This window comes from Corticium candelabrum, chromosome 13, assembly GCF_963422355.1.
Source record: "Corticium candelabrum chromosome 13, ooCorCand1.1, whole genome shotgun sequence".
NCBI classification, from domain to species: domain Eukaryota; kingdom Metazoa; phylum Porifera; class Homoscleromorpha; order Homosclerophorida; family Plakinidae; genus Corticium; species Corticium candelabrum.
The window spans coordinates 6,681,793-6,696,568 of record NC_085097.1 but is presented as its reverse complement, the minus strand read 5'-3'; the positions used below and the strand labels follow the sequence as shown (position 1 = coordinate 6,696,568).

At 42.1% G+C, this 14,776-nt stretch overlaps 3 protein-coding genes across 4 annotated transcripts in view; 2 read left to right on the top strand and 1 right to left on the bottom strand.

The window, feature by feature from the left end:
* The window catches only part of LOC134188426 (serine/threonine-protein kinase 38-like), a 4,018-nt gene extending 3,515 nt beyond the window's left edge, over positions 1 to 503 (top strand). For both annotated transcript variants that reach the window (XM_062656596.1, XM_062656595.1), the window contains one exon: positions 1 to 503. This exon is cut by the window's left edge and continues 479 nt beyond it. The gene's annotated coding sequence lies outside the window, so the exon portion shown is untranslated.
* Positions 504 to 849: 346 nt separating this feature from the next.
* On the top strand, positions 850 to 2,754 carry LOC134188425 (serine/threonine-protein kinase sax-1-like). The gene is made up of 2 exons (XM_062656594.1): positions 850 to 987; positions 1,609 to 2,754. The coding sequence occupies exons 1-2, from the start codon at positions 861 to 863 to the stop codon at positions 1,764 to 1,766; spliced, it is 285 nt and encodes a 94-aa protein (XP_062512578.1). The 5' UTR covers positions 850 to 860; the 3' UTR covers positions 1,767 to 2,754.
* A 1,510-nt stretch (positions 2,755 to 4,264) lies between these two features.
* LOC134189045 (uncharacterized) lies at positions 4,265 to 14,115 on the bottom strand. The gene is made up of 17 exons (XM_062657277.1): positions 14,076 to 14,115; positions 13,771 to 13,896; positions 13,569 to 13,694; positions 12,557 to 12,682; positions 11,709 to 11,834; positions 8,199 to 8,324; positions 7,931 to 8,056; positions 7,718 to 7,843; positions 7,528 to 7,656; positions 7,376 to 7,474; positions 7,277 to 7,320; positions 6,991 to 7,027; positions 5,805 to 6,932; positions 5,671 to 5,747; positions 5,086 to 5,236; positions 4,849 to 5,028; positions 4,265 to 4,713 (listed from the first exon to the last, which is right to left on the bottom strand). The coding sequence occupies exons 1-17, from the start codon at positions 14,098 to 14,100 to the stop codon at positions 4,370 to 4,372; spliced, it is 3,096 nt and encodes a 1,031-aa protein (XP_062513261.1). The 5' UTR covers positions 14,101 to 14,115; the 3' UTR covers positions 4,265 to 4,369.
* Between the last annotated feature and the right edge of the window lie 661 nt (positions 14,116 to 14,776).

The following is a 14,776-nucleotide window of genomic DNA, read 5'->3' as shown; positions in this document are numbered from 1 at the left end:
TTTTCTGGACATATGGAGAAAGAGATTCTCAACTCAACTTCAGAAGTGCAATGCAAAGGTCATCATGAGAAAAATCTCAGCTCTGACAAATCACATTGACTGTACTGTAGATTGCTCTACCCAGTTTTTCAGCCACTAAGTTGGTTCGGGGTAGTCTGCATTGTTCTCTTTTAAGTGTTACATGTTTGTTTGTTTTTAAAATCTAGTTCTAGTAAACTCTCGTAGTTGCAGAACTTTATATAGTTACCTTGCTAGCATTGTATTATAGATGTATGTTTGAAATAAATGTTATTTGACAGACAGACAGACAGACAGACAGAACTCCTGTGCAAATTATCAAAGAAGTCATCGGACAAAGTGGGACGACCGAACGCTGCAGAGTTTATCGACTTCTGGTCCAAACGCTTTTCTATTCAGCTCCAGAAGTGTAATGTTAGAGTCATCTCTAAAAAGCAATCTTTGCTGTCTAAAGACAACAGATGTGACCTCTTTGCCACCCAGTACTTTAGCCACCAGCTGGTACTGGAGGCTTTGCTTGTACCCTGTAGTTTACACGTGTTTCAATTTTAGCTTAGTTTAGTTGATGAATACTACTAGTAGTTGGACAGTACATAGTACGCTGCATTGCAAAATGTATCATAGAGATAAAAGTTCAAATATATGTAATTGACAGACAGACAGACAGACAGACAGACAGACAGACAGACAGACAGACCCTATTGGGCCTCTTGAACATTCTAAATAGTTTTAGTTGTAATAGCATTCATTTATGAAAATATATGAATTTTGACAGACAGACAGACAGACAGACAGACAGACAGACAGACAGACAGACAGACAGACGACAGATAAACAAGTGGATGGTATTGGCAAGTGTCTTGCTCATTTTTTCCAGAGACCATCCAGCTGCCATTCCCATCACTGTGAAGGCAATTGATGATACATCAAATTTTGATGAGTTTCCAGATCTTGAACTGAAGAAAAAAGGTGATTGAACACGCACGCGCATGCGCACGCACACACACACACACACACACACACACACACAGATGCACACACAAATGGTCAAGGAGCTGCCGTTCGTTACGGTTATGCCCCCAGCCAGATGGCTGGGTTCCTGTGCACTAAGTAGGAACTATGGGCCATGCTAAGCAATCTCCTGGAGCCTGGCCAGGTGCTCGCAGGAGCACTGACTGCCATGCCAACTGTGGTGTAGGCACCCGAAGTCCCACCTGGACCCCAGTGGCTGATGGACTTTGTCGCAGTCGGAGTCGTTTGCCACCCCAGTCAATGACCAGGTACTCATTTATACTCCTGAGTTGAGAGAGGCAATTGTGTGTAAGTTTCTTGCTTAAGGAAATTATGCCATATCTCGCCATCACTGTGACTTGAACTTGCAACCCTGCAAGGTGACGGATATTTCCATTCTCCGAATGCACTCTCTAGCCAATTGGGCCACCACAACACACACACACACACACACACACACACACACACACACACACACACACACACACACACACACACACACACACACACACACACACACTGAATACTATTTTGTGTTTTAGGGTCACATAAAGTTGGCTGACTTTGGTTTGTGTACAGCACTAAAGAAGGCACACAGAACTGAGTTCTATCGAGATCTGACTGCTGAAAATTTTGGTGGTAACATTGACGTCATTTTGTTTACAATTTACAGTCAATTGCATGTGAATATGAGTGGAGTGGAGGGAGGTGATGGTGTGGGTGTGAGGTTTCATTGAAATTGTTGTTGTTGTTCAAGAGCTGACGGATTTGAAGAAGCGAGTGCAGAGTTGGAAGAAGACATTCCAGGTTGCACCTCCAGAGAAGTTTGACTTCTCGTCCCCTGAGAAAATTCTAGAGATTCCGAACCGCCTCGGGATGCCAAGTTGTCTGAAGCGTTGCAGATGCACTCGGATTTGACTCTTTCGACGGCAATAGTGAAAGCTGAAGCCGTAAAAGGGCAGCAGATAGTCGTCAGAAAGGACCTTTGGAATCTGAGAAGCCAACAGAGATAGAAGCAGCTCAGGTAGGTGCGAAGCGATTGCCAACAGGGCAACGAAAAGCAAGCCGGCACGTTTCCCAGCTCGTCAAGCGAGGACGAAGCAGTATTGCATGGGGCAGCCTGCGATTGAAAAAAATTGTTATTGGAAACAAAAGAAGTGCATGATCACTAGAGATGGAGGACCAGAAAAAGAGATTCGACAAACGACACGGTATACGTACCAAAGTACTGAAACCTCACTACTGTTTGGGTGACAGACACTGAGACAGACAAGAAGCAAGAAAGGTACTATAAGAAGAATCAACAGCATGCAAGGTCATATCTGGTACAAACTCCATCTACAACTGTTGGAAGAAACAGGCGACACCTCTAGTGAACATTCCACCATCACAGCAGCAGGAGAAGCCTGAAAAGACACCCCACTTCGACTACTCAGCACATCAGGAAACATCTACTACCCAAGAGGGCGGAGTCCAACAGAATTCGCCAACAGTGAGGACAAGGAGTGGAAGACGAGTAGTGACACCTAAACGTTTAGATTTATAGAAAGTAAAAAGTAGTGTTGCATGCTTTGAGAAGGGAGATGTAGGGTAAGACAGTTCTTGACTTGAGAAAGGGGGATGTATTAGAGGTTACTGGATTGTGTTGGCCACTCCTAGGGGAGGGACCATAGTTAAGTGTGTATGGTTGCTTTCGTGTCAATACAGACTGTCGGTTGTGTGCACGGGTAGTGTATACGCTCTCTAACCAACAACCCAATAGTACACACATAGTCTTGATGCATGCTAACGGCAAACGTTGGCAAGCACGAGTGTTCCAACTGGACCACATGCATTCTTCCAACCTGCAGGCGTGGAGACTAGATAGCACGTACATCTAGAAATTAACTTTCGGTTGCTTCAGCTAGAACTAGATACATCTAGACTACTACAGAGATGGATATTAGTGCGAACCATTGCGTGCATTTGCTTTCTAAAAACAACTCGCAAACGACGTTTTACGTGTATTCTATTGCCAGCAACACCTACAGACTCGGCTTCTACCGCCTGCACTAGAATTCTTCATGCACTTCTCACCTTAGGGCGTAGCTAGACTAAAAGTCTTGCATCTCCGTAGACCCTCGTCGACCGACTCGATGCGTTTGAAATGCAAAAGTGCACAATCACCAACCGGATTGCATCACGCCGTTATCTACTGCCTTTCACTCCTACTTCCAACCACCAATAGGTCTTCGTCATCGACCCTCCACCTCCTACGATTTTGCGCTGTTTGTCTAGACGCAAACCGATAGCTAGGTATGTAGATATGCTTCTAGTTTACTTTGCGGGTATCGCTAGTAAGCTGCATGGTAGATTTGCTAGCCTCGCAAGATACTAAGGCTTTTCTTCTGCGCTTTTCTGTGTTGCATCATTGTTTTGCAGCACGTGAGGCGCTCCACAGAGGATAGCGGGAGGAGGAGATAAAGACACTGCACGTGCATGTGTCTGCTAGAGGTGTTCCGTACAGATGGTATCGCTACACTGCACCATGCACACACGATCAACAAGCTAGGATACTCACAATAATCCTTCCCGCTTATCAGACAGGTCTCTCTCTCGCGTGTCCGCATTGGCACCAATCTGCCGCATACTAAGTAACTTAGACTGAAAGGAGTAATGAGTGTGTTCTTCGTGTCTTTCTTGAGAAAGTGGATGTGGTAGGCTGCATGTATACTAACATTTAGTATTGGCTTGCTTTAGAATATATTTAGTATACTTACAACACACACACACACACACACACACACACACACACACACACACACACACACACACACACACACACACACACACACACACACACACACACACACACACACACACACACACACACACACACGCTCGGCAATGAAACTTACTCACGTCATAGGATTCTGCTATTTTAGAATTTCAATCTATGAGATATCACAAACGAAGATAACCTAGTCATCACTACTTTATTGATATCAACTGGATACATCAGTGCCTGGGCATCCGATAATCGTTGCTCTTCAATTGCCATTTTGTGATGGATAGAAAGGAGCCAATTTGTGCAGTCAACATCATAGGGATAGATCTGGTTTTAACACTACGAGTACTTGAGTATGAGTTACTGTTAGGGTATGAGATAACGACTACCACACACACACATATTGGTACATAAAACACATTCATTGTACTGACAATGTACAAGGCAACTGAAGAGAAGGACACGTGGTAGAACAAGTAGCAGAACGTGTGTATATAAAATAAGATAATTGGAGTTCATGATAACGTGAATAATATATAAAACGTTATAGAAATAAAGTTTGTACAAATGCAGTCATTTTGATGGACAAACATGCTCCACCAAGTCGCAGCCAAAAATACATTCTGCCTGCAATCGGCGATTGATATCACACATTGCTGTGATAATTGAGCATCGAGTGGCTTTGACGCCATATTTCTTAGTCCACATGTCCAATGCCTTTTTAGTCTGTGCAAATAAATTATTATGGTAATTACCTTTTATTATATCTATTCTGTCCATAGTGAAGAAGGTTGGTGATAGATGGGATACAAATTCCTGCCAACAGGCAGTGACTTTACCAGTCACATACAACATCTCTTTGTCTGTGCATTTGCTCTTTGCACTTGACTCTAGTCTCTTTTGTTGCTCTGTTTCCACTACAGTAAAAAATTAGAGTAAACCACAATGTTACAAAGTAGAAAGTGGAAACAATGATACAACAATGAAAGTGACCGTGTTTTATAGCTACAACGAAGTGAATGGTAAAACAATTTTTGTGCAAATGTTTTCACCTTTGCTTGTCTCTTGGTCTACTGCTTCCGATAGTATGCTGCTGCCATCTTCATGATCATTGACAATACGAGGTAACATCTCTGCAGACGGGTCAATGAAAACGTGTACAAAATATCCGAGACGAGTTTGTCCATCTGAAGAAAATATGTGTATCTCCACTCGATCAGCATGTGGCCAAGCTACATACAACAATCAAGGTAAACACATGACTATCATGTCAAACGTATGTAACTTACCAGGAGTAACAGTTTCTATTGTACGACTATCCAGCCTTTCTCCTGGAACTTCTTCAACTGTCTGACCTGTAGTATCTATGTACCGGAAAGTACATCCTGTGTAAGGAACTTCACTTCCAACAGGAAGACGAACTAGCAATGAGCTTTTCTCCTGACAGAAAGATACAACAGAAATGTTAATAGAGAAAATGACGAACAGACAACATAAACAGATAAGAACTCATGAGTCTCATACAATCTCTTGTATGATAGTATTGCTCTCATATCATAACAGTAAAGTATGTCAATGGTAATGTATCAGTCTGAAGTGATGATTTCAACATGATATGATATGATATATATATATATATATATATATATATATATATATATATATATATATATATATATATATATATATATAGGTAACATACAGCTTACAATTGTCTGAGTCTTTCCCTGGGATAATTACTATGCCATTAAGTGTGTGCTGGGATAACCGTGCACCTATACACCTATGGTGCTCAGTCTCCGACTCACTACTACTGCTACTGCTCATGCTGTGCATGCGAATGCTGAGGCTTAACTACAACAAAACCTTCTTACTTGAACTTTGGTATAGATGGGACTGACATCACATTGACTGACAGTGTGTACATCAGCAGGTTGTTGTTTTATTGATCCTATACACATGCACAATTGTGTAACAAACTTAACTGATCCAAATGTAAATAACAAACTTTGTGATGAAGTTCTATCCCTTGCTGCTGTTGATGAAGATGTGGAGCCAGAAGAATGTAGACCCTCTTCACTACAGAAGTAGAATGCTTCCTGTTCCTCATCTGGAAGAGAAGGAGAGTGAGAAGGTAAACTGGACTTTGATGAATCAGCTGATTTGGACAGTTTGTGAACTGCTGTCAGTGTGAGACTGAAATCCACTTCGCCTCGTTTGACGTACTCAACATAAACAGGGACAACTAAACTATCAGGACGAGGGCCGTTGATTTCAACCTCAAAAGTAAAGCAATGATCACGATCAAATGGTTGATCCCACAAATATTTAGTTGGATACTGAACTTCCGCATCACCTCGACACAATGACCATTCTGGACCAAGTTGAGGCTTCATAACTACGTCACCTTCATAGTAAATATTAAATTCTGTCACTGGACAGAGCTGGATAGCAGGCAATGATACATGTTCTTGATGGTCACGAATAATTTTCTGACCAATTTCTTCATATGAATTGAAAAGATGCAATGACAATGACCATTTGCAAGAAGAAAGACTTCGACCAAGAACTACACATCCCATCTTCCTTCTGAATAAAATGGTTGGGCTCTTAATAAAACTAATAAGCCACACCCACCAACTAAAACTGGTCACCTCCACTGACCAGCTGTTGTGATCAAATGGAATGTGTGACTGCACTTCCTGAGTATCAGGAGAATACACTACCACATCACGCCATTTCCACTTCGTCTCATCGAGTCTTGATTCACATCTCATCAGAGTGAACGACCCGCCTGCTGAAGTCACATCAGCTATGGTGTTGATACACACTTTGATTGGCTTGCTGAATGACACGTCATGGGGACCAAGAAAAATAACTGGACTGACCACTTGGTAGCCACTAGCAGAGACGAGAGGCATATACTTATCATGCATGAATGAATGAATGGAGAATTGTGTTGGTGATTGAACGGCACGCGCTGGAACAGTAATGCTCACACTGCCAGCACTCAGCTCTCCTCCCTCACTGCCCATCGTCTCGTGGAATGACAAGCCATCACTGCTACCAACGTGCAACACTTCCAATGTACCACCCACCCACAATGGGTGGCACAGATCAGAAATGTCAAGATTTTCTAGTAAACAAACAACATGGGATGAGTTGCTTAATGGATTGTATGCAGCATGTCATACCCATTGTGGGTGCAGATTGATCAGAATGATCGTCACCCTACACAGAAGAGAGAGATCAGAGTAGAATACAGAAATTACACTCAATCAACCAACCAAATATCCCAACCAACTGATTAAATAACAGAAAAACAAAAACCACAACACACATTCAAAAGCCAGGAAAGAGAAACAAACAAATCAGTGTAAGTAAAGCAACAAACAGACTGACTGGTCGACACAAGCAACAATCAAACAAACACACAAGCAAACAGATGATGACTGTTGTAAGTCTACTATCATTCTCTACCTCATCCTCAATCCATGACTTTCTCTCAAGTCTATTTCCTCTCTCTAACACACACAAGTAGTTCAACACAATCTTTACAAAGCTAATGATTGTCCTCACCATCTGTCTGTTCTACTTCTTCTGCTTTCCCTTCACCAATAATTGTCTCGCCAGATTGTGGCCGTTGGAATGGGCTCAGTCTCCTTAGTAGACGCATTACTGCAGAACAAACTCAATAATCACAACATTAACCTTCCACTCAAATATCAGACCTTCTGATCTCTGCCTGCTGTTGCTCAGCTGCTGGTTAATATTGATGATTCGAAGAGCATTAAATAGAGCAGGTTGGGCACGTTTGTAGTCAGCAATATTTAGCAAACATTCTGACCATAAAATCAATGCTGAAAACGGAAAACAGCAACTGTGAGAAATGCAGGTAAAGAGAAATGAGGAAATTCTGACTGGAGATTTTGTCAGGGTGATTTGGATGGAGACCAACTGCTTCAATGTCGACAGCTTCAGAGAGAAGTTTCTCTGCTTCTTTGTTGTTCCCTTTTTTCATTAGACATTCTCCCAAATGTTTCAATGCTGTACAAATCAAGACACATTGATACACACACACACACACACGTGCGCGCGCGCGCTGATTTGACATTATAGAATATTTAGACATACAAAATGCTGTACTAGGATGTTTCTCGTGGAGAGAATGTCTTCTTATGTCAAGAGATTCTCTCAAGTATTGTTTGCTCTCATCCAAGTTTCCTACTTCCAGTAAATACACTCCCAGTTGACAAACAGCTGAGAACAACAACAACTCGTAACCAACACATGACAATTATGACTGATTTATACTGCAGTATCAACATGTGCAAATGATAATCAGCATGTCAAGCTCACAATTCACATAAAGTTGATGTCAAAAGAAAGACAAGAAACTAACCCATAGCCACATGAGGATGTTCATGATGGAGACTTGATTTAAACATCTTGACACAGTCGGTCATCAGCTTGATTGATTCACTTAGTTTACCTTGTAGGTTCAGACAGTTAGCAAGTGTGAACTGAGCTAAAGAAGATAAACAATGATGATATTATAGACAACACATTAAATCAACGCGAGGTAAGCAGAGTTGTCTCAGTAAGAAGAGTGAGAGGTTGGTTAGTTTACATAGTAAACGTAGGTTAACTGTGTTCATTCCGCAATACTATTTCTGGAATGGGGCGTGTTAGCACACTGACTTCAGTGGAGGCAGAGTAGTGCTATCATACGTACTAATTAGTAGCCTTGTCCCCAGACTCACGTGAGTCTGGCTGTGTCCGGTTCCCGTATGACATTTTCAGCCTCCCGTGAGTCTGGACTCACCGCACCTACTTTCACACACTTACTTCACTAAGTGTCACCCCACGTCATAGTCTTGGCACCCCACGTGACAAAAAGTACTTATGTCACAAACTCAATTAGCTTATATCTATCTAATGTGTGACCCAGCAGATTGTGTATCACGCCCAAGCTTCCGAACAGCGCATGGTGACTCTCCACGGTGAGTGATGCACCACGTTCACGCTATCCAAATCTCAAGACGACTTCAGCATGTGGAAGGTGAGTGTATTCCTAGCTAAGTTATTGTCCTACTCGCGTAGACTGGCGAGCCTGCCAAGTCTAGTTACAGCGATCTGGACTCCACGTGTAGTCACTCGTTGTTTGTGCGGGCAAAGATGTCTTTTCCCCCTAGAATGGCCCTGGAGACTTCAAGTTTACTCTCCCGAAAGTCATCATAATTGAAAACACGGAGAGCGGACTGCAATTCCACGTCAATGTGTCTCTTGTTGCCATTGCGCGCCCTACTGGCCATTAGAGTCTGTGCACTAGCAAGGGCCGTGCAGATAGCGGATGTGCGACGAAACAACGAGTGAACTACACGCGCTGTCCGGATCGCTGTAACTAGACTTGGCAGGCTCGCCAGTCTACGCGAGTAGGACAATAACTTAGCTAGGAATACACTGACCTTCCACATGCTGAAGTCGTCTTGAGATTTGGATAGCGTGAACGTGGTGCATCACTCACTGTGGAGAGTCACCATGCGCTGTTCGGAAGCTTGGGCGTGATACAGAATCTGCTGGGTCACACATTAGATAGATATAAGCTAATTGAGTTTGTGACGTAAGTACTTTTTGTCACGTGGGGTGCCAAGACTATGACGTGGGGTGACACTTAGTGAAGTAAGTGTGTGAAAGTAGGTGCGGTGAGTCCAGACTCACGGGAGGCTGAAAATGTCATACGGGAACCGGACACAGCCAGACTCACGTGAGTCTGGGGACGAGGCTACTAATTAGTACGGCAAATGGTTCAGAAACGACACATTGGAGCGATCTTGCTACGCGTAGGAATTTGTAGTGGATTCAAAAAGTGATTCAGAGGATTCGTTGTCGTCGGATTCTTCATTGAGCAAAGTGCTGGAACACGCAGGAGAGCGATCTCTTAGTCCATCGACATCGTCATCTGAAGACGCAGCAGAAGACTTCGGATCTGTGGAACCGTATATGTTTGAGCCACTCGCTGACAGTTCATCTACTGATCAATTGCCCTCATCTGCCGATGTTGACGAACACAGTGAAAGGCTGTCTGACACGTCATGGTAAGTCCTAGTGTGCAGAAGCGGAAGTTGCCGACAGCTGCACACGAGATGTCTGTAGGTGTGATTGCCGTTACTGCAAAATTATGAGTACTGCGCAAGTGAGTGTGTGTGTTGCAACGAAATCGCAAAACAGTGTGTTCTTCAAAGTGACAGCTGCAAACTCCATTGTGCTCTGTTGGACCTACTTAGCCGTCTCTTGTTCGTCGAACTTGTTTTTCTCAACTTTTACAAAGCTGTGGATTTTGGAAACCGAAATACACTAAATCCAGACTGACTAGAGTTGTTGCAGCCTGCTGCAACACAACGCCGCACCATACTCGAGTATCACAACAATGGATAGGGTGCCTCCAATGACATCAACGTGCCAATCCACCCCATTCCAGAAATGGAAAAACCGAAGTAACTTTTAACTGCTCTCATTCTCTCAGTAAAAAATCTAATTTTATTTTTTCTAAAGTACACATATGTAGATCTTTCAATTTAGCTCAAAAAATAATTTTTGATTTTCGCACTGCAGTAGTCCCTTAAAGGTACACTCTGTCGTTTAGCGCTATGCCCCGCAAAGTTGATTGCATGGTCTACACAATCAAGTTGGAAGGTTGGCTGAACTACAGGCAAAGTTGGATATCAGAGCGTAGTCACTGCTACAAATAAGGAAAACTTACAGAAGCAATTTTGCAATCCCATTGTTGAAGAAGAGTTCGGGTCACGCACAAACCAACTCGTCACCTTTCCTCGGGTCAAAGGCACTAAATAGATTAAGTTTTACACAAAACCAGGTTTGAACATGCGAGCACTACATATCAGTGTAAAAAGTGAGAGAATAAGATGATCACGTGGTAAGCAATAATTAGATCACGTGATAACTGTAAGCGCACAAATGCAGTGCAGTTGGTCCCTTCAGCCTTGCATGCACATCCATGCCCTTTTCATAACCCACAGACACATTTTCTCAACATCTCGTGAGTGTCTTCTAGCATTTTGATGTTAGCAAGGCTCCTAGAGTTAGCGCGCTTTGACAGAATGTTTCTCACGTGACCATCGCTTGCGATCTGTTTTCAGGCTATTTGCTGCTAATATCTAGTGCTCTCATATCCAGCTTTGCCTGTACATAGTTCAACTGCTAGCTGTTATTAAAGGTGCACTCTGTCGTTTAGCGCTATGCCCATGCAAACTTGATTGCATAGCTACGCAATCAAGATAGAAGGTTTGTCTGAACTACTAGTATTAATACAAATGACTGTGAGAACGTTGTATTGTTCGGTTAGCATTGACTAGCTGGTAGCTTTCTTGATATCCCTCCCTCCCGCCCATGTTTTAGGGAGGTTATATGAAATATATATCAGGTAGCGTGCCAGGAGAGGGGCCTTGTTCAGGCCAGTCTTGGCCCAACATTATGAGTGTGCCACCACTAAGGTTGCAACGTCAATGCGACTAACATCTTTGGCGCAAGCCAGTTGTCTCATGTACGTCATTAAACAGAATGGGTTCTGTGATTGTGTGTTGAGTCTCCAACGTCAACTCCACTGACCTCTTGGGCTTGAGTAAATGGTGGTTCTAACGGGCGTTGATCGTCCAACGTCACCCTGAGTGAAATCTTGGGTTCACCCCACTTTTCGGAGCTCAGCGTGTGAGCTGACCACTCTGGTTAACCCATTGATCACAAATCCCTCACAACCTGGCACGTTGCCCCATTGAAGCACACACTGTCTCATGTCTACACGGTATCGCAACTAGCGGGCATGTTGCTTACAACACAGTAGTGTATTACGAGTGATGTTAACTTACAATTGTATCAGAGAATGAACACATACCATGTGCAAGATCACGATGATCTTCTGTGTGAGCAGATTTCATGATCTCAAGTGAATGTCTCAATAATCTTTCTGCTTCAGACAGTTTCTTTTGTCTCATAAAACATTCACCAAGCATCCTCATACCTAAAATAAGAATAAAGGTGAGAATTAAGACACAACAACTTTTCTTGCTAATTGAGTTGCAAGACAACAATCAATGTCTAATATATTTCAATGCAGTAGTGAGAGATGAGTTCTTTCTCACACAACATGCAACCACTCTTCCAGTCTGTCTATCATAACTGATTAAACGAGACCTTTCTACAGCACATACCATGCACACTCACATTGTTGTGTAGCTGTAGAAATGTGCACAGTGTAAGCATGCGCAATAACACAAACAGATAGACAGACAACCAATCACTCTACCAGCTAGCAAATGCACACGATGTAACAAGTAATACACAAACCACGACCTCTAATGCATTAAACGTCCCTTTTGTCTCTTACTTACACATTATCATTATGTCAGTATTCTTGTAGCCCATCATGCACCACTTGAACACAATTTTGCCTTTCACTTTACATGTGCTTTGTCTGACACACTGACACAGACCAGACAGATAGAAAATAGAGAGAAATCATGGTCAACAAAGACAGATAGCAAAACTAAAAACTGAACAGATCAACATACAATACACACTCAAGTAAATTCATGCAATAATACACAAACTCTCACACATACACAAGCAGGGAGAGACACAAGAGAAAGACAGACAGACTGGTGGTAAGAGAAACATCATATCCTCTCGTCAAATAAGTTGAAAATCTTTCAAAAACAACAATTACTCACACACAACACTTACTGTAGGCCACCTCCACATCATTAGCTGGAAGGTGTTTCTGTTGTATTAACAAGCACTCCTCCAGTAATGATGTGGCATCAACATACTTGGATTGAAAAAAGTAACATTGCCCCAGTGAATACAAGGCTGTAAGTACAAACAAACAAAAGTCAGTCACACAGTAAATATACCATATACATACAAGTACACACTCCATCATATGTGACATACACCAACACATACTAGACAGTCACTTTCACTGACTCTCGGCTTCCCCTTTCAAGACGTTCACCCCACATTCATTTGTCATGTTGGTGACACAAAACGCAGCAAGTGCCTAACCGAGAGTTTTGTTGATGTGTTCTTACCGAGAGAAAATGGACCATAGGTCTACGTTTGGTGTGAATTGCAAACATCATGTAAACATTGCATATATAGGAAGCCTTTGCTCAATATCTGCATGTTTTTCACCACACATACTTACACTACTATTTTCTATGTAATAATCTACCCACATGAAGAACCGGCTGCTCAGCTAGTTACTGTGCAAATAAGTGCAACTGATTAAATACGCATTCATCTCTTTAAAAACGTCACTTGATCACAAACTTTCAGATGTCGAGTGTAATTAAGAGTCACTTGGTTAGCAAACGCTTTTTAATCCTAATGATGATTGGCAATTAGGTGAAGTTAGTTGTTACCAGCAGACAGACAGATGGAGCTAGGGACAAATAAACAAACAAACAAACAAACAGACAGAGAGAGAGACAAACAAACAAGCAGGCAGACAAACAGCCAAGCTAACTACATACACGCTATCGGAATGATCTCACATGATGTCATTTCCACGTATGATTCTTGCCATCATTATCTAGTTATCATACATGATAAAGGTTCATCTAAACTTCACTGCATCATTTAATCACTTTGAGTGATGTAGACTAGGCTGTATGTATCATGCAGTCCAATTCACTATTAACTGGATTTTAGTCTAAAATCATAAACATAAAACAAACATTACAATACAACTCACTGTCAGCTAGTGAGAGATTATGTGTCTCAGGATGTTTTCTCTCAACTGATAAAAGATTTTCTAGAATTGCTTGTGCTTTCATATATTCTCCATTAGCTCTGTATGTGTTCCCCAGATTACCAAGAACTGAAGAGCAGAACAAAACCACAAACCCTGACTTTAGAATTTCTGCAATATTTTCAATCAAAACAACATTCCTCACCTGACAGTCTCAGTCCATCTGTTACTTCCAAATGTTGTTCTGCCATTTCTCTAGCTTTTTCGTTCATTCTAATTGCCTCTATAAACTGTCCCTCTTCTACTAGCTTCCATCCTTTATTCTTTAGATCTATCAATACAATCATTGTTACACTCAAACACATTCTATTTCTTAGCAACATGCAATATGTCAGACACACACACACACACACACACACACACACACACACACACACACACACACACACACACACACACACTTCTCAACATTAACTAAAACATGATCATTTCCCATATTGCAATGCTTACCTCTGATCTCTTTCTTGATATCCATCTGTTAACAAAAAGTCTAGATGAAAACATAGAGTTGACAGAGTCTATAGACAAACAATGCTATCCTTCTACCAATAATCTCACATTAATTAATTAAAACTCGTAATTAAAACATTTCACGGGATACGTGACCTCAAAACTAGCGCAATACTTACAAAATTCCCGTATATGAATTTCTGAGCTTTTTGTTTACTCACTCACGTGAGTGGGAGGGGCCAACTAACCTTGGTCGTTGAGCCGCTGCGCGCGTTCAATGCGAGAACAGAACACGAATCGAACGCAACACAAACACTAGAACTGCAAATACGCAACGTAAACTGATCTCAATCAAAAGTAACCGTCGAGACGTCTCAACATTGAAACAAACGTGAGATTGAGTAGCAACGAAGGCGTCGCCTACACCCAAAAGGCGCAATTTCATCTCTTCGTCGCTCACTCTGCCTCCTTCCTACTATTAACTTTGTTACAATGACGTAGACATACTTGTAGCGCAAGAATCTTCAAAGATGCAGCAGGAAATGACGGAATGAACGACGACAGCAACAAAATGTAGCCGGTCACGTGCAAAAGGTGCAGCATAGCATGCCCGGATATATATATCCGGGCTGTAGATGCGCGAGTCTTCAGTATTCCGAGGCGAAAAGTTTTTCTGTTGCCTTTCAATTCTCACTACCTAA